Source organism: Muntiacus reevesi, chromosome 16 (assembly GCF_963930625.1).
Source record: "Muntiacus reevesi chromosome 16, mMunRee1.1, whole genome shotgun sequence".
In the NCBI taxonomy this organism is placed as follows: domain Eukaryota; kingdom Metazoa; phylum Chordata; class Mammalia; order Artiodactyla; family Cervidae; genus Muntiacus; species Muntiacus reevesi.
The window spans coordinates 517,026-534,741 of NC_089264.1; the positions used below are offsets into that span (position 1 = coordinate 517,026).

The 17,716-nt window shown below is 43.8% G+C and overlaps 2 protein-coding genes across 2 annotated transcripts in view; one reads left to right on the forward strand and one right to left on the reverse strand.

The window, feature by feature from the left end:
• Nucleotides 1-1,580: 1,580 nt before the first annotated feature.
• LOC136148111 (putative UPF0607 protein ENSP00000382826) lies at nt 1,581-2,783 on the reverse strand. The gene has a single exon (XM_065907578.1). It carries the CDS (start codon nt 2,781-2,783, stop codon nt 1,581-1,583), a length of 1,203 nt encoding a protein of 400 aa, XP_065763650.1.
• The window catches only part of LOC136148079 (exocyst complex component 1-like), a 42,260-nt gene continuing 27,007 nt past the window's right edge, over nt 2,464-17,716 (forward strand). Inside the window, 6 exon segments of the mRNA XM_065907553.1 lie at nt 2,464-3,579; nt 6,739-6,776; nt 8,838-9,065; nt 9,276-9,408; nt 9,991-10,103; nt 14,823-14,972. Of these exon segments, the coding sequence (XP_065763625.1) occupies nt 8,856-9,065; nt 9,276-9,408; nt 9,991-10,103; nt 14,823-14,972 (606 nt within the window). The 5' untranslated portion in view covers nt 2,464-3,579; nt 6,739-6,776; nt 8,838-8,855.

Below are 17,716 nucleotides of genomic sequence, written 5' to 3' on the forward strand. Positions count from 1 at the left end.
AGTGGGGCCGGGGAAGACAGGACCCAAGGCCGTAGATGGGGTTCCAAGGGAGACATTAACCAGAGTCCCAGGTGGGGGCCCGGGGAAGGCGCCAGCCGGAGCCCCAGATGAGGGCCCGGGAAAGGTAGCAGCCTGACCCCCAGGTGGGGGCCCGGGAAAGGCGGCAGCCGGAGGCCCAGGTGGGGGCCCGGGAAAGGCGGCAGCCTGATACCCAGGTGGGGGCCCGGGGAAGGCGCCAGCCGGAGCCCCAGGTGGGGGCCTGGGAAAGGCAGCAGCCTGATACCCAGGTGGGGGCCCGGGGAAGGCGCCAGCCGGAGCCCCAGATGAGGGCCTGGGAAAGGCAGCAGCCTGATACCCAGGTGGTGGCCCGGGGAAGGCGGCAGCCGGAGCCCCAGGTGGGGGCCCGGGGAAGGCGCTAGCCGGAGCCCCAGATGAGGGCCCGGGAAAGGCAGCAGCCTGACCCCCAGGTGGGGGCCCGGGGAAGGCGCCAGCCGGAGCCCCAGATGAGGTCCCGGGAACCGCAGCAGCCTGACCCCCAGGTGGGGGCCCGGGGAAGGCGGCAGCCGGAGCCCCAGATGGGGGCCCGGGAAAGGCGGCAGCCTGACCTCCGAGTGGGGGCCCGGGGAAGACGACAGCCTGACCCCCAGGTGCGGGCCCGGGGAGGGCGCCAGCGGGAGCCCCAGATGAGGGCCTGGGAAAGGCAGCAGCCTGACCCCCAGGTGGGGTCCCGGGGAAGGCGGCAGCCGGAGCCCCAGATGGGGGCCCGGGAAAGGCGGCAGCCTGATATCCAGGTGATGGCCCGGGGAAGACGGCAGCCGGAGCCCCAGATGAGGGCCCGGGAAAGGCGGCAGCCTGATAACCATGTGGGGGCCCAGGGAAGGCGGCAGCCGGAGCCCCAGATGAGGGCTCGGGAATGGCGGCAGCCTGACCTCCGGGTGGGGGCCCGCGGAAGACGACAGCCTGACCCCCAGGTGGGGGCCCGGGGAAGACAGCAGCCGGAGCCCCAGATGGGGGCTTGGGAAAAACAGAGGCTCTCTGCTGCCCATCAGTGGCTGCAGATGTAGGGTGAGGGTTGGTTTGGGAGTGAAAGGCATAGTTAAAGATTGAAGCAGGGCAGGAGACCGTTGGCACAAATGGCGCTGGTGGTGTCTGGTCTCCCTGCAGTGCGTGTCTGCTCCACCCCAATACCTGGGGGAGACTGAAAGGTTACAGCATGAGCCGGGGGAGTAGTGTCCATGTCAGTGACGTCCTGATCTGAAGGAGACAGGAAGGTTACACTTGGAGATGCTGTGACTGTGGTGGTAAAAGGGACTCCAGTAGAAGTTGTAGCAGGGGGAGCGATGGGGCGGTCTGGAAGAGGGGTGAGTAAGTATGAGGGAGGGGGAGAATCTACACACATGGGTGTTGGGGGTTCATTTTTGTCGGAGGGTGGCTGGAAGGGGAGGGTTGGGGTGCTCAGGGGTGTGGAGAGGTCAGAAATAGAAGGTGGTGTTGCTCTGACTGCACACGCAGTGCCCGCATCCTCCTTGAGGGCAGTTCCCACAGTGGGATTGGAAACTGGAGGCAGAGCATCTGCAGGACTAGCAGAATGAGAGTCCACGGGGGCTGTGTGTCTTGCCACCCGATCCACATAAGGTGTCAGGCAAGGTGGAAGGCCAGCCAGATTGGGGAATCTGGAGGACAGGTCGGCCAAGTTGGTGGTGGTAGGGAGGGACCTGCAACGTGTGACTGACCGGAGGCAGGGAGCCTGTGGTCCCTGGGGCAGGCGGGGCGGCGCTGCGGCGTCGCATGGCCTTCCTTGCATCCCTCAGGATTCTGTTCCTCTGACGGTCCCTGTTTTGTTTCAGGGTGCCCCGGGTTTTGGCGCGAGTCATGGCTGGAAGCTTCGGAGGCGGGGGAAGGTCACTGCGACCCCAGAGCAGCGGCAGCGGGGGCGGCAGTGGCGGCGGCGGTGGCGGCAGTGGCAGAAAAAGCGGCGGGGGCATCGTCCTCTTGCGGGGGCGCCCACTGCCGGCGGCTCCCAGGGGAGAAGAGCTTCTCCGCGGGGTGTCTGAAGGTGGCTCACGCTGCAGCGCCTTCCCGGACATCGGTGACTCTGGGCAGCCGGGTTGGTGGTCTTCACCCAGCACCACTTCTCCTGGCCTCTCAGGCAGCAGGCTGCAGCGCGGACTTGGGGCAGAGAGCACCGTGGCCACGGGGCCAGGCTGCGAGGGAGGCCGGCCGTCTCCAGCAGTGCCGTCTGAGCAGATGGCGGGGCTTTGGGAGGAAGGCTTCGTCCGAGACACCTGGGCTTTCTCACTGAAGTTGCCTCCTGGGTGCCCCGGAAGGAGGTTTGGAGGCTCGGGAGGGCAGTGGAGGGGCGGGAGGAACCCGCCGGTCTCCTGGGGCCTAGGTGTCATTGTCATAGCCCCGCTGGGGTCCGGACTCATCTTTCCGTTGTCCTCTCCTTCGGCCTCTGTGTGACCTTCCTCCTCTGTCACGCCTTCCCTTTGATCTTCCTGGACCATGGCCTTACTCTCCTTTGCGCGAGGAAGTGGGCGGTGACTGGTTGGTACCGGCTTCCCAGCCTTGGCTACCTGAACAGGTAGCTCAGGGAGTGAACGCAGGAGAGTAATTTTGCGCCCCGGTGGAGGAATTCTGACGGTTCTCGAAGGTCCGAACATCATGGAATTACGAGTGGACAGGACGGGCTGCTGCTTCGGCCGCTCCCTCAAGTTCGCCAGGGGTAGCCCGCCCACACGGGAGTACCCAGCCTGCTGGATTGGGTACCACCTTTTCGGCATGCTGTAAAACCCGGACGATGAGGGCACTGGATCCTGGTTGAGCAGCCTGCGACCAGGTTGTAAAGCAGGAGCTGGGGCGGCGGGGTGACCCCGGCCAGATGTGGTGGCACCCCGAGGGCGCAAAACCAGCGAGCGCCGGCCCAGCGGGCGCCGGCGCCGGCGGCGGAGCCCAGAAAGAAGTTTACACAGTAAATTGCCCGTATAGGACAGATTGTGCGCCAAATAACCCGAGAATAGAATGTGAAACTGGGAGAGCGTCTCCCTAGCTTCTTACTCCTCTCGCGGTCAAACACGCCCTGGAGGGAGGAGGACTCAGCCTGGCAATTGTGACGCGTCCATGGTATACGTGTCACAGAGAAACTGCAAATTCCGGGGCAAAGGGCGGGGCCCAGTGCACGACCCCTCCCGGGCTCTCTAGCCGCTGAGACCTCCCCCTGTGGGTGGCAGGTGTTTGGCACCAGATGGGCCACCGTGCAGAGACTCTTCAGGACCGTGGGGGCCTCCTTCTCCAGAGCTCATCCCATCTAGCTCCTCATCATGCAGCCCCCTTGGTGCCTGCGTGTGTATCTGCCGGCCCTTCCCTGCCTGGGTCTCAGAGACCTGTGCAAAGCTGACTGCAGGAGCCACCCACCCTCCCGGGGGTGGTCCAGCACCTGTGGGGACCTCTCCAGCTTCTCTGCGAGGCCAGGAGCCAGGAGCAGCTTCTCCGCCGCGGCTCCTCTGCCATCATCACCAGCCGGAATGCAGAGCCCTCACCTGGCCAGGTGCTGCACCCCACCACGTCCTTTTCTGGCGGGTAAGCCTCTTTCTTCACTTCTTTTTAGAAATTTGGTACAACAGTTAAATCTTAGACTGTTCTTCAGGGTGTGCAGATGGTAATGGCTTAGCCAGGATGTGACCCAAACCTGCTCTGGGCTGTGGTGCCTCCCCGCCATACATGCTTCACGTGTTACTGTTCTTTTCTTGTCCTCCTTATGGCACTTAGCCCTAAGTGTCATACCTATAATGAGTCTATATCCTACCCTGTAGGTTTTCTTTTGCTCAATTCATGAATTGATCACCTGCTGCGTTGGGTTCTGATCTCAGAAGAGGCAGGTTAAGGACCACCAGTTGTCAGCATAGCACCAGCGGAGGTTTTCCCTTTGGGATAGTTTGAAGGATCCAGATATGTAAAGATGATAGTCTAGATAAATCATGGGCTTTCCTGAAAGAAATTTACCAGTGCATTATTCTGTATGGATTAGAAGCCTGTTTCTGTGGCCTTCCTGGAGTGTGTTCAGTAAGGCAGCTCATTCATGTTGAGAAAGCAAACACATCACTTATTGCAGCTTCATAGTGGAGCCCTGTGTCAGCTTCAGTCAGTCAGTACAGTTTGGTCACTGTGAGCATGTCAGCTGGGTCCACTCTTTACTACCATATATAATTCTAAAGATTCTTATGCCCAGGAGAGAAGTCACACTCTTGGGTGTCTAGGACAAGGGAGACATGTTATTATTCACAAAGTAGAAGCTTCAAAAGAATAGGATAGGACTGAAAACTCCTAGTCTAACATGGCTTTATCGAGTTTGAATCTTGTTTCTTTGGCTTACTTCATTGGAGTGTTTTCTTTCTCCTGGGCTGACATTGTGTGTTACACAGCAGGCATGTGACATGTAGAGGTTTCAGAACCCAGAATTGTATTGATCAGTGAAACTTTATTTATATATTTTAGTTTAAAATCTATTTAAAATAACACTGGACATAATTCATATATTATAAATTAGTTTGCCCTCTGCTCTTGAGATTCTTTTTATAGTATGTCAGAGTAAATTTGGACTTCCATCCCCAAGAAGATTTGAGATTGGAGGACACAAAAGGTTTTTCTCAGACCTAAATTATGTCTGAAAAAAGCGAGAAATATCATAAGCCCTATCTGACCTCTCTAGGAGCAGAAATGATTTACAGCTGTGGCATTTAACCATAATTCCTTGATCTCATTTGAGAAGAGTTCAGTAAGGAACAATCTCTTCATTTTTGTTTCTTCCTTATTTTCTTGTCTTGCTTACCAACAATCCATTGTAATCCATGGATTGATATGGCAGCAGGCTGAGTGGTCTCTGGAGCTCATACAAGTAACTTTTTTCCCTAAAATAACTTTAATTTCCTTGTTTTTCAGCCCCTCTTCTTTCCTTGCCCTTTGCTATAACCAGAACTCACCGAAAGCTAACTGGCTTTGTGCAGACCCTCCTTAGGACAGTCTTTCCTTAGTTATTTTATTCATCACTCGGTTTCATTTTTTGCCTTCTCGAAATATGTTGAAATCTTTCTGTAGTTGATGACTTCCACAACCTCTTGGCTTTTACTGGCTTATTAATTTTGGTATTTCTACACTTTTATTTAAGTATGGTTTCAGAAGGAACAGAAAGTAAATGTGTCCTAGTCTGCCATCTTGAGCTGAAAATCCCTGTCAGTTTTAGCATCCAGCATTCCCATGGGGTGGGGCGGGGACCTTGGCATTAATAGGTGTAACACTCAAGATTTCAGCTTTTCTTGGGCAGTCACTAAGGACATAGTATGTGGTAATTTCTAATGGGAAAATAATAACTATTTCATGGAATTTATTTGAGGATTACATTAGATAATGAACATACAAATGCTTTCTAAAGTTTCAAAGTCCATAAAAATGTTTCTTGTTATTGATTTGGTGCTACTTCAGTTTTACTTGACAGTGATTCATGACCTTGCTTATGTGAGAAGATGCCTTCTGAAACAATTATGATCATTTAAAATATTTGTTTATTTTAAATGTTTACTTGTGTAAGGAGCTGTGCAGAATGAACTGGGCATCCCCTGCCCCCTAGTGGCTAAAAAGCTGCACACAAAACACTTTTAACATTTCCAGAGTGACTTGGAAAGGGCTGAGAGCTGGGAGACGCTGCTCTAAGGGACTTGCATTTGTGTACTGCAGTCTGTAATTGCCTGTGCCGAAAGTTTTAGCCCCTCTTTTTTTTCTGGCATGTTATCTAAAGCTGGCTAATTAGCATTCTTAAGAGTAGATCATTTGTTACTTTGAATTAGGTGTGTTTTGTTCAAGGACAAGTTAACATATGTCAAGTCATGCTGAATGTAGATTCTCATTTTCATACAAAATAATGAATATCTAAAACACTTGGAATTTGTGTTTTAAAGCGTGTCCTGTGAATTGTTGAAAATCAGTAACTTTGTTTCGAGGTTTATTTAAGGGTAAAATTATTTTTTTCATTTTATCTCTCGATCTCAAGATTTATGTAAAATCCCATATGCTGAGTCTGTTCTTTCCAGAAAGTGAACTGAAACATTTATCTAGAAAGCATCTCAGTTCTGACCTCCTGGTCTTTTGTTTTGAAGCAGGAAGACAGCTGAAATTTTTGTAGTTTTACACAGCCATGATGTTGTTCTTACTATACAGATATTGAGAAAGTTTCTATTAGCTGATCCTTAGAAATTTTATAAACACATGTGAAAAATTTTTACAGAGAGAAATGGAAAGTTCAGTTAATATTTTCATTGCCCAAAATAAATTATGAATTGTAGATGCATTTTTAAAATTTCAATTGGAAGTTATTTGGAGGAAAACACAAAACATAACAAAGATAGAAAGAACAAAAATAACAGAAGAAGGTGTTACCTGGGAAAAAAAGGAAAGCAAATTGTTCCTCATGTGTCCTGAATTATAAGCATTATTGTATTAGAGCAACAGTTATCCCAGGTAGAGAAAAAAAAGAGGTTAGGCTTGTACACGTGTTTCGTTTCCGGTTTTATATTTGTTTTATAGTTTAATTATGTTTTGGGAAAGTGTGACTAAAGCCTGTTTTAACACAAGTCAATAAATTAGACTGCATGCTTTTGTTATAATAGACATGTTAACATATGCGGTTCTTCATAAAAATAAGTTTTTTTTTCATATATTTTGAATCATTTTTTTCCTATTTTTCAGCATCTAAATGTGACCTGTGCTTATAACTGACCTTACCTGTAAGTACAATGCTGTTGTCCTTCCTAGTTTTTTACTACTTTATTTTTAATTTTTACCCTCTTTTAAGAATCTGTTCCAAGTGGAGAAAATCAGAGTGTGACAGGAGGTGAGGAAGAGGCAGTGGATGAATGCCAAGAGTTAAATGCAAGAGAAGAGCGGGATATTGAGATAATGATGGAAGGCTGTGAATATGCAATTTCTAGCACCGAGGCCTTTGCAGAAAGGTTATCCAGAGAGCTGCAGGTGTTAGATGGGGTCAGCCTTTCTTGTAACGTGTGGCTAGTGATGTGTGGTAAGCTGAGGAGACTGGTGATGTTCATATTCTGCTGCCGCTGCCTTTGAGCCTAGACGGTGGGATCGTTGCTGTCTTTCCCTAGAAGCGCATCACCAGCTGCCTCCCTCTGTCTTTCACTGTTCTTGGTCCAGAGACAGAACCATTCTTATTAGGCCAGTGAAGGCAGTTGGCTGAGGTTCTGGATTTGGGGAGGTTCTTGATATGAAGTGATGGAAGTAGAAAGTAGCCAACCTGAAACCACCCTGGGGGTTGATTCCCCCAGCCTCTGGAACACTTCAGAATAGTTCAAGGCTAGAGAATATAATTTTTGTGGTTTGGGGGGAAAAACATAGGTACAAGTTAGAAGGAGAGAGAGTGAGCTGAAAGAAGCGAATCCTTTACCCAAAGAGAGCAAAATAGTGTAGTGAAAACAGGAGAGCCAGGGCAAAAGGATGTTTGACGACTCCTCTGAACTGCTGTGGAATAGATGCTGTTTATTTGTATGCACATATCTGAGCTTGTACCTACATGTACATCTTTAGGAAGTAAAAAGCTACAAGTAGCACCTGTCTTACGAGAAAAATCTAAAATGAGAGTGTTTTGTGAGGGGGGTGTCATTTTGTTAGGCAAAGTATGAATTTAAGAAAAACTCTGAGAATAAGGAATGTTTTTAAGACTTAAAAGAGTGTTGGCATTTTATACATGAAAGGTACAGAAGTTGTAAGGTTGAACTGAGGTCCAGAGATTACACCAATAGCCCAAGCTTACAAATTTGTAGAACTCTCTGGAAGTAAAGCCTAGAAGAGACTTCAAGATGTTGAAGTGAAAATTGTCCTGGATCAGTTCAAGTCACAGCTCTGCTGCTTAAGATTCAGTGGGTCAGAGCTCTGCTGCTTTACAGTTGGGCTGCATCTCCATGGGAGTTATTATGAATAGTATATAAAATAACGTGAAATTTTAGCATCACCCATACAATGATATTATTTTAATTCTTTATCCAAATTTTTTCCTCATATCATGTTATCTGCCTTCTTAATGTGGCTTTGTGGTTTGTATTTTCTAGTTAATGTTGCATCTGTGTTTCAAGTCATCATATTACTTTGCAGTTTAATTTTGGGTATGAAAGCTTCCATATTTCAGGGAATTGAGAATCAATAGAGTCTTTAGAAAATATTAATAAGGGGTCGGTGGTTTGTTGCTACTTTGTCTGGGAAAGAAAAGTAGTTGCAAATGAAAGAGAAAAGAAAGAATATTGTAGAAGGAGCTATCTTATGGCAATAGACTCTTCCACATCCTATTAGTACAAATCATGCTACAGTTATAAATTAGTTCCATGTATCTGTTAAAGACTGGCATGCTACTGCTACCCTCTTAACTAAGGTATTAGCATAGGTGATTATTATGCTTTTGTTTAGGGTTTTACATAAATGTTGCAGATTATAGAAAATGTCTATAGTTGATAGAGCTGGAAGCAGCGTCAGAGATGGTATAACCTAACGGCACTAATGAGAGTCCACCATTGCTGATGATACATCATGGCGCATGCCCTAAATATGCAGTATTGAGATCTGGTCCCTAACCTCCACATAAGGGGACGTGTGCTTCCCTGAAATACTGTGTGAAAAAGTGGAGTGTAAACACAAAGCAGCCTATTAAAGTAGACGTGTAGATGTAGATGTGTGTGTCAGCCTTTGTTGCCGCTGTTGCTGAGTCACGCTGCTGTCAAAGATTTATGGATATTTCATTTGAAGAATATGAAGTATTACTTCTCTTTTTAACTGTGTAGGCCAACATCCAGTGTATCATGGCCTCTGAAAAGCAAGTCAACATCCTAATGAAGTTACTGGATGAGGCTCTCAAGGTGGTGGATCTGATTGAATTGAAACTGAGCAGTTATGAGGAAATGCTCCAAAGTGTAAAAGAACAGATGGATCAGATCTCCGAAAGCAACCACCTCATTCATCTCAGTAACACTAATAACGTAAAACTCCTGTCTGAGATAGAGTTTCTTGTGGTAAGCATGGTTATAAACTACTAGCAACAATTAAAAAAAAGCAAAACTAATGATCTCTAAAGCCCATTTGCAAGTATTTTCTAGTTTCCTTAGGAGAGCAAGATTTAAAAATACTGAAGTTTCAAACACCCAGTAATAGGATTGCGTAGCATCTTACCTGTAAACTTCCTAAGAGTACACAGACAAATGGTGTGTTTGTTTACTTTCCAGAGCCACATGGACCTGGCCAAAGGTCATATAAAGGCACTTCAGGAAGGAGATCTTTCTTCTTCCAGGAGCATTGAGGCCTGCACCAATGCTGCAGATGCCCTGCTGCAGTGCGTGAATGTAGCTCTTCGACCAGGTATGACCATAAAATCTGCCCAAGAACCTGGGACTAAGCTTCTGACTTAGTGTAAAGCTTTTGACAAGAAGTCCATGAGGCAGGTGGTTTAGGGTTAGATTATTAGCTATTGAAACAAGTTTCACTTACTCTCAAACATAATTTATATCGGCACGAAGAACTTGTTCATTTCAGTACCTTCTGATTGACCATCAGTGACTCTACGTTAACACCAGCATTTTTCTTCAGCGCTGTTCACAGGACCTAGCACAAAGTAGATGCCGTAAGGCTTTGCTAGACCAGCGGTTCCTAAACTTGAGCTTGCATCGGGATCACGGCTAGGGGCCAGCGAATAAGCAGTAGGTCTGCTCTGAGGCCTTAGAATCCATGTTTCTGACCGTTCCCAGGTGAGGCTGAGGCAAGACCGCAGCGTGAGGATCGCTGAGTTACACTGTTTTTCCCCCTTACCTTTCTTTTATAAACACACGCATAAACCAGCAAAAGGTTGAGTTCTTCAGAACTGAAATACGGCTTCTGTTATGAATGCACTCCTTAGACATCCGGGAGCTCTTTAACCCGTTGAATAAGCTGTCACGATTTCAGGCCATGACGTGCTTCTGGCAGTTCAGCAGCAGCAGCAGCAGCGTTTCAGTGATTTGCGAGAGAATTTTGCCCGGAGACTGGCCAGTCACCTCAACAATGTTTTTGTTCGACAGGTAATTTTATCTTATTATAGTACTGGCATGTTCCTGTAGCTTGAAATGAAATGGTCACAGAAAAAAAATTTTAATGTATTTAATTGGGAGCACAATATGTTCCTTTCTATATTTATTTGATTTTAATATTTTTAGATATGTATGTATTTGCTCATAGATGTTTTGGGGGCCTCAGTGGTCTCCTATGAAGACAGTTCCTTTTAGCCAAAATTCCCTAAGTTTTAAATAATTGTGCTTGCATGTTACATATACCCCATTTAGACAATCTTGTTTCTAAAAATAAGTCCAAACTTGTTACGTTTTTAATGTTTGGCCTGTTTTATTTTTCAGTATTTTCAAGTGAGAACAGGGACTTGATTCCATGTTTTCAGTATTTCATTGGCTCCATATACTTATAAATATGAGAAAAATGACTAACTCAATTGTAAATTCTAGTTGATTTAATCTTATAGAAAACCTTTATCTCTATTTCTATGTGGAAAGGGTGTTATAATTAAGGTTGTGGCAATGATATAAATGTTACTGTTAAGTATACCTTAGAGGGATTTGACTAGAAGGTGCTTTTTTTAATAAATAATAAATTAGACTTAATATTTCTTGAATAAATTAGGTGTCATAAATTAGATTTTGTGTATTTATGATCTCTTTAATAGGGATTTGGGGCCAAAAAAAGTTGAGTGAAATTTTGTTCATCAAGAAATGCTGACTGATATTCCAGGTTCTTATTTTGTTTTCACTTTGTAGTATTCTGAAACAATTGTATTTACTCTATTTTATTTCTGATTAGTTTACTCAGGCCCTCCTTCAACTCTATAACAGGTCCTACTTTCTTTCCGTGCCTGTGGGTACATCAACTTTGGCTCCAGCTTCTCCGATTCTTTTTTTTCCCCTGTAAGGTTTACTAAGCTTAATAGCAGCAGAATCTTTATAGTTATAATTTACTGATTTGAGCTACCTGTTAACCATATTTGTGGCAGTTTTTTTAATGTCCCATAACAGAAAGTTTATTTAGATCCAAAGGCATTTAATCTCATTCTGCTTGCCTTTCTTTCTGTCATTCTTTCATTCACTCACTCACTCCTTTATTTGGAAGTCATTTGCCAAGTGATTAAAGATGCATTCCAGACGTTTCATTGGAATAGATGAGAGGCTGATTCTTTGCTCTAGTTGCTCACGATCTAGAGAAGGGCGACAAACAGACTGAGGGAGGGTGTATGTTATGGTGGTACCATGGGAGTAAAGGAAGACCAGCTAACTAACCGTGCAAGGGGGAACCAGGGGAAGACTCTCTTAACATTCCACTTGACTTGAAAAGCTTCAGGAAAAAAGTAAACATAGGAATCACATAGGAAATACTAATGCACATTTTTCTTACACTATTATTTCAATAATATCTATTTTTACACAATTCCCTAGTTTTTTTAAATTATCCTGTTGACAGGCTATAGTCCACATTTGTAAATGGTATGGAAAATACCAGTCATTAAATGATAATCCTTTCTCCACCCTTAATTGTTTGTTATAACATGCTATTATTTGTGATTTTTGCTTCCTTGCCTTATAAACTAATGGCTTTGTTTAAAATGAATGCATCCCAGTTCTGAAAATCTAATATGCATTGTTACATGTGAGTAATGCATGTTAAAAACCAGAATGTTGCAACAACCTGGAATGTGCTGATGAAGTTCATGAAAGACAGTGTCCCAAGTGCAGAAAAGAGATTTTCTGTGTGTTAAATTGAATACTTCGTGTCACCTAGCAAAGAGTTGGGAAACAAGGGGATTTCTGTTCCTGGTTGTGGGACACACTGGGAAGATTCGATTACCGCACTGGGTTACATGTCTTTGTTCACCATCAAATTTTGATTGTGTGTCTGATTTGTGTGTTACATTGTGTGACAGGACTCACTGTCCTCCATATGTAAGAGTAAGAAATGGCTGCTACCCTCAAGATGCTTGTGAGGATGTGGTAAAGGTAATGTACTTAAAACTCTACAGCAGTGTATAGGGGCTACCTTAGGGACACCACAATGAAGTGAATGTGTCAGTAAAGCAAGTCACACAAATTTTTTGGTTTCCCAGTGCATAAAAAAGCTATGTTTACACAGTATTGTAGCCTATTGTGTGCAATAGCATTATGTCTAACAGAAGAATGTACACATTTATTTTAAAAATACTTCATTGCTAAAAATTGCTAAGCACCCTCTGAGCCTACCATCTGAGTCATCATCTTTTTGCTGGTGGAGGGTCTTTCCTCAATGTTGAAGGTGCTGGAGGACCAAGGCAGTGATTGCTGAAGATTGGGGTAGCTATGTCAATTTTTAAAAATAAGACAAGAGTGAAGTTTGCTGTAATGATCAACTTTTCCTTTCTCAGACAATTTCTCTGTGGCATGCAATGCTGTTTGATAGCATTTTACCCACAGTAGAACTTCTTCCAAAATTGGAGTCAGTCTTCTCAAATCCTGCCACTTGTTTTATCAACTTAGTTTATGTATTAATTATAGTCTAAATCCTTTGTTGTCATTTCAGTAGCCTTCACAGCATCTTCATCAGGAGTAGATTCTCTTTCAAGAGACCAGTTTCTTTGTTCATCCGTAAGAAGCAACTTCTCATCCATTAAATATCTGTTAAATGAGATTATAACAGTTCAGTCACATCTTTAGACTCCACTTCTAATTCTAGTTCTGCTTTCTACCACATCTATAGTTACTTCCTGTACTGAAGTCATACCCCTCAAAGTCATTCATGAGGGTTGGAATCAGCTTCTTCCAAAACTCCTGTTAATGTTGATATTTTGACCTCTTCTCATGAATCATGGTGTTCTTAAAGGCATCTAGAATGGCCAGTCCTTTTCAAAAGGTTTTCAGTCATCATTACTAATTTATTTATCTCTAATAAGAAACTTTAAACAATGTCTTAATTTTTAAAGTATATAAAGAGTAAAATTCTTAGCACGATTGAATTCTAGATATGATAGTTATCTATATTATTGATTGAATTAAGCAATTTAAGTATTTTTTCTCCTTCCTATATATTTTGAAACCAGTTTCTCTTAAAATCTTTCTGTTAACACTAACAATATTTAATATATCCTAATAGTCTGAAGGTAATAATGTTTTTATATCAGTGAATTTTCACATGATGATGATCTGGAAATGCTACTTACAGTAGAAAGTTTTGAATAGTAATATATGTAGAAGAGCTTTGTAAACCATAAAATTCTCTATAAATGTTGGTTCTTCCATTTTGCAGGAGAGATGAAGGTTTTTAATTGAAGAGTTTTCCTGACATTAAATTAAATAGTACAACTTAACATGCAGTGACCTGAGTAAACAGCTATAGAAGAACATAAACCATGATTTTGAGTCTTGAATTATTGAAAAAATTAATGAGGAAGGATAATGGAAATATATCTAATGTTATTATTAATAAGGGTAAAATATTTGGAAAACATTTATCAGCAATAACAAGTTTGTCAAATACTCCTTCCTTTTAGTTAGTGTAACTTAATTAAGGCACAATTTGGAGACATTAGCAGACTTAAAACTAATCTCTCTCTGTGTACAGTATCTAATATCTGTGAGTCAGTGGAATCTCAGTCATCCTTCTGATGTGGTAAACATTTCTGAAATGTAATGTTTGTAATGACCTTCAGCAGTTTTTGAGTCTGGTTAGAATGGTTTTGTTTGGCATGTTTTTAAAAGAAAACAGAAGTGAGACTCACATGGCTGAGGTTCAGATTCTAGCCTTCCGCCTGTGTGGCCTGTGTGGATCACTTAGCCCTTTGAATTTCAGTTTGTTCCGTTGGGTCAGCTGATCTACTGGATCCATATACTCTAGAACAAAAGTCAGGATGCATCGTCTGCCTCAGGCTGATTGAAAACGTGCTCATTTATATAAGTCATGTCAAGGATTAAAAACAAAATTATATAGTTGCTTCTGTAGAAAATTAATGGAAAAATTAAAATTACATTATTATTAGGGGTTATCCTGGAAAGGGCTTCCCAGGTGGCTCAGTGGTAAAGAATCCGCCTGCAGTGCAGAAGACATAGGTTCAGTCCCTGGGTGGGGAAGATCCCCTGGAGGAGGAAATGGCAACCTACACCAGTACTCTTGCTGGGAACTCCCATGGACAGAGGAGCCCGGCAGGCTACAGACAATCTATTGGGTTGGCCAAGAATAGGATATGATCCAGCAACTGAGCACTGAGCGCTGTCCTGGAAAGCCCAGGAAGCAGTCATCTGCAGTCCTTCCTAGTTCTGACATTCTGTGTCCTGTGCATTTTCACCTGCTGTTTAAATATCGTAGACTCTAATGGAGATATCATAGATGGAGACAATTTGTTTTGAATGACTTCCCCTGTTCGGTGTGTGTTTCTTAGTAACAGTTTATATCATGATATTTATTTGCTTAGTCAATTGTAAAATGTTATGGGAGAGGTAAAGTTGATTAAACTATTCATTCTCAACTACTCTAAAAGATAAAATGAGTCGATTTATCAGAGAGTCATTCTTGTGTGTTTATGACTATTTTATGGTGGTGGTGTTCAGTTTGTATACACAGGATGATTAAAAAAAGACAAGTAAGTACTCAGTTCTTATATTTCTATGTTCTGTTGTTTTTGCTTGGCCATGCTTGATCATTATTAAGGATATTTAGTTACAACAATGTTTCTTTATACTGTCAGTGATAGTTATGTCCTTATTTATTCACTCTAGGGTCATGATCAGAGTTCAACTCTTGCTCAGCGCTCTATTGAACTGACTTTACCTAATCATCATGCATTTCATAGAGACTTACTCCGATATGCCAAGCTGATGGAGTGGCTAGAGAGTACGGATTATCGAAAATATGAGGGACTAACAAAGGTATGGATTTGACGTCAGTTACTCACTGAGTATAGAGCATTATCTTTTAGAATCGAGAGGTCGTGTGTTCAGTTCCGCAAGTGACATTTGAAGCACTGTTGTATGTTCTTAAAAAAGCAGCAAGTAGTTGAATTTCTTAGTGCTCATTAGCTATGGAGAACATTTTTTTTCTTTTTCATTTATTTTTATTCGTTGGAGGCTAATTACTTTACAATATTGTAGTGGTTTTTGCCGTACACTGACATGAATCAGCCATGGATTTACATGTGTTCCCCATCCTGATCCCCCCTCCCGCCTCCCTCTCCATCCCATCCCTCTGGGTCTTCCCAGTGCACCAGCCCTGAGCACCCGTCTCATGCATCCAGCCTGGGCTGGTGATCTCTTTCACCCTTGATAGTATACTTGTTTCAATGCTCTTCTCTCTGATCATCCCACCCTCGCCTTCTCCCACAGAGTCTAAAATTCTGGAGAACATTTATTTTATGTACTTAGATGGAGAATAGCTAAATTTTGAACTTCAATATAGTATTAGGCCATACTGTAGCTTGAAGCATCATTTAGTTTAGTTAGTTAAATAATTATTTCCTGAGTTGCTTTATGTGCAATATAAAAACTAGAGAGTATGAAGTTATATTTTCAATGAGGCATTTGCTTTATAAGAACCTGTAATCTGTTCTTTTAAGCACATGCAGTGTGCCTCTTTATTAAGCAGACATTCCATTGTTCCAGGCACAGAGGAACATGGGTATTTCTGTTCCTGATTGTGGGACACACTAGCTGGAAAAATTGGATTATCATATTATGGTACATTTCTTTGTCACTCACCAGATTTTCACTGTGTGCCTCTTTTGTACTCACTAATCCATATGTAAGAATAAGAAGTGGCTCCCACACATGCTCCTACTTCCAGAGAGCGTCAGGTCTGCCCGGGAAGAGCAACTATCCTTAGCAGCCGGCCAGAGTTAAGTGCTGAACTGGATATGAGTTTAAATGTATAGCATGTTAGAGAAAGGAAATTCATGACCTGTAGCCACAGGAGAAAACTTCATAGAAAACATTGGACTTGACTCTTTTCCCGGGACTTTAAGAAGACCAGCCTGACTGAAGCTGAAATTCCATATTCTAGAAGAGTGAGAAGTTAGGTTGAAAAATCTGAGTCGTGAGTCCTAGCAGCATTCTTCAGACACAGGAAGAGACTTGATAGGGGAAACTAAGAACCTAATACAATAATGAACTGAAATGAAATCTTGGACGAAGAAGATGATAGTAGGAATGGAGATTATAAGTCACAAGAGAGAATCCCAAAACAAGGGACAGGATGGTGCCAGACTTGTGAGACGCAGAGATTAAAACAGTGATAAATACCACTTGGGCTTCCCAGGTGGCGCAATGATAAAAAAAAAATCCACCTGTCAATGTAGAAAATGCAGGCTTGATCCCTGGGTTGGAAAGATCCCCTGGAGAAGGAAATGGCAACCGACTGCAGTACCATTGCCTGGAGAATCCCGTGGAGAGAGGAGCCTGGTGGCCACAGTCCGTGGGGTCGCAGAGTGGGACACGACTGAGTGGCTGAGCACACACACACACGGATGGCCACAGCTGGACAAGAAAGAGCCATTCACACGTTCCCTTAGCAAACGCGCTGAGCATCTGCTGTGTGCTGACACTGTTGTATGCACGAAAGAGAACGGCGCTGAAGGAGACAGGCGAACACTTGCCTGTTCAGAGTACATATTCCAGTGGAGAAGGACCAACATAAAAGTCAACTTCATAGTCTGCTGGAAGGTACTGCTGAGAGCTCTAGAGAAAATAAAGCAGGGAATGCTAGGACATCAGAAAGGTTGCGGTTTCAAAAAGGGTGGTCCGAGAAGGCAACATTTGAGCACAAATTTTAAAGATAAGCAGGGGTGCGCAGTGGGAATTTCCGAGGAAAGCTTTCCCAGCACAGCACAAGTGCCCCAAGGCAAGAGCAACCTGGAGCACTGGAGGAGCAACCAGGCCGTGGTGGTGGGAGCACGGCGAGTCAGGTTCAGGATGGGAGGGCGGGCGTGAGAGGTGCGGTGGGGGGCGGGGGGCGGGGCAGGGCAGATCTGGAAGGGACTGGGCACCGGTGTTGGAATTTGGTTTTTACTTGCAGAGAGATGAGGGAGGGGTGTTGATGGGCTTTGAGTAGCAGAATGACATGCTCTCATTTAGTAAACGGCCATTGTAGCAGGAACCCTTGGGCTCAGGACTCTACTGTTGTGTTGTATTCTGATTAGTTTTGAGTCAGCAGAATTCTGATTTGGAGATAGTTTACAGAAGAATATTTGCATGACTGGAATCTTTGCCTTCTGAAGTTTTAAGAGGATTAATACTGTATTTTGAATGATTAAATATTGTTACATCTTAGGAGTTTTGTGCCAACAAGTGCTTTGTCCCCTAGTGAATATTCAAATGAGTAAAATAATCAATAAGCTTTTTGCCTGATTGTGTTCTCAGTGAGTATTATTGCCGTATCTTTATATATATGTAGCTTCATGAATGTAATTTAAAGTGAAGAAGCAAGCCAGTAGCCAGTCTAGTGCTGAAGTATGGAATCATTCTCTGCTCATGGTATATTTTCAATTGACAGTATTGATGTGCTTTTTTAAATGAAATTATCTTATTTCCAAAGAATCTTGCTTTATCTTGTGTTTGAACTTGTGACAGACCATGCAGTTTTATGCCTGATAATCTAATTTGGTTGCTCAAGTGTTTTCAAA

Excerpts from the sequence above, each read along its gene's own strand:
- LOC136148111 (XM_065907578.1), bottom strand. The coding sequence starts at position 2,783 with ATGCCGAAAAGGTGGTACCCAATCCAGCAGGCTGGGTACTCCCGTGTG.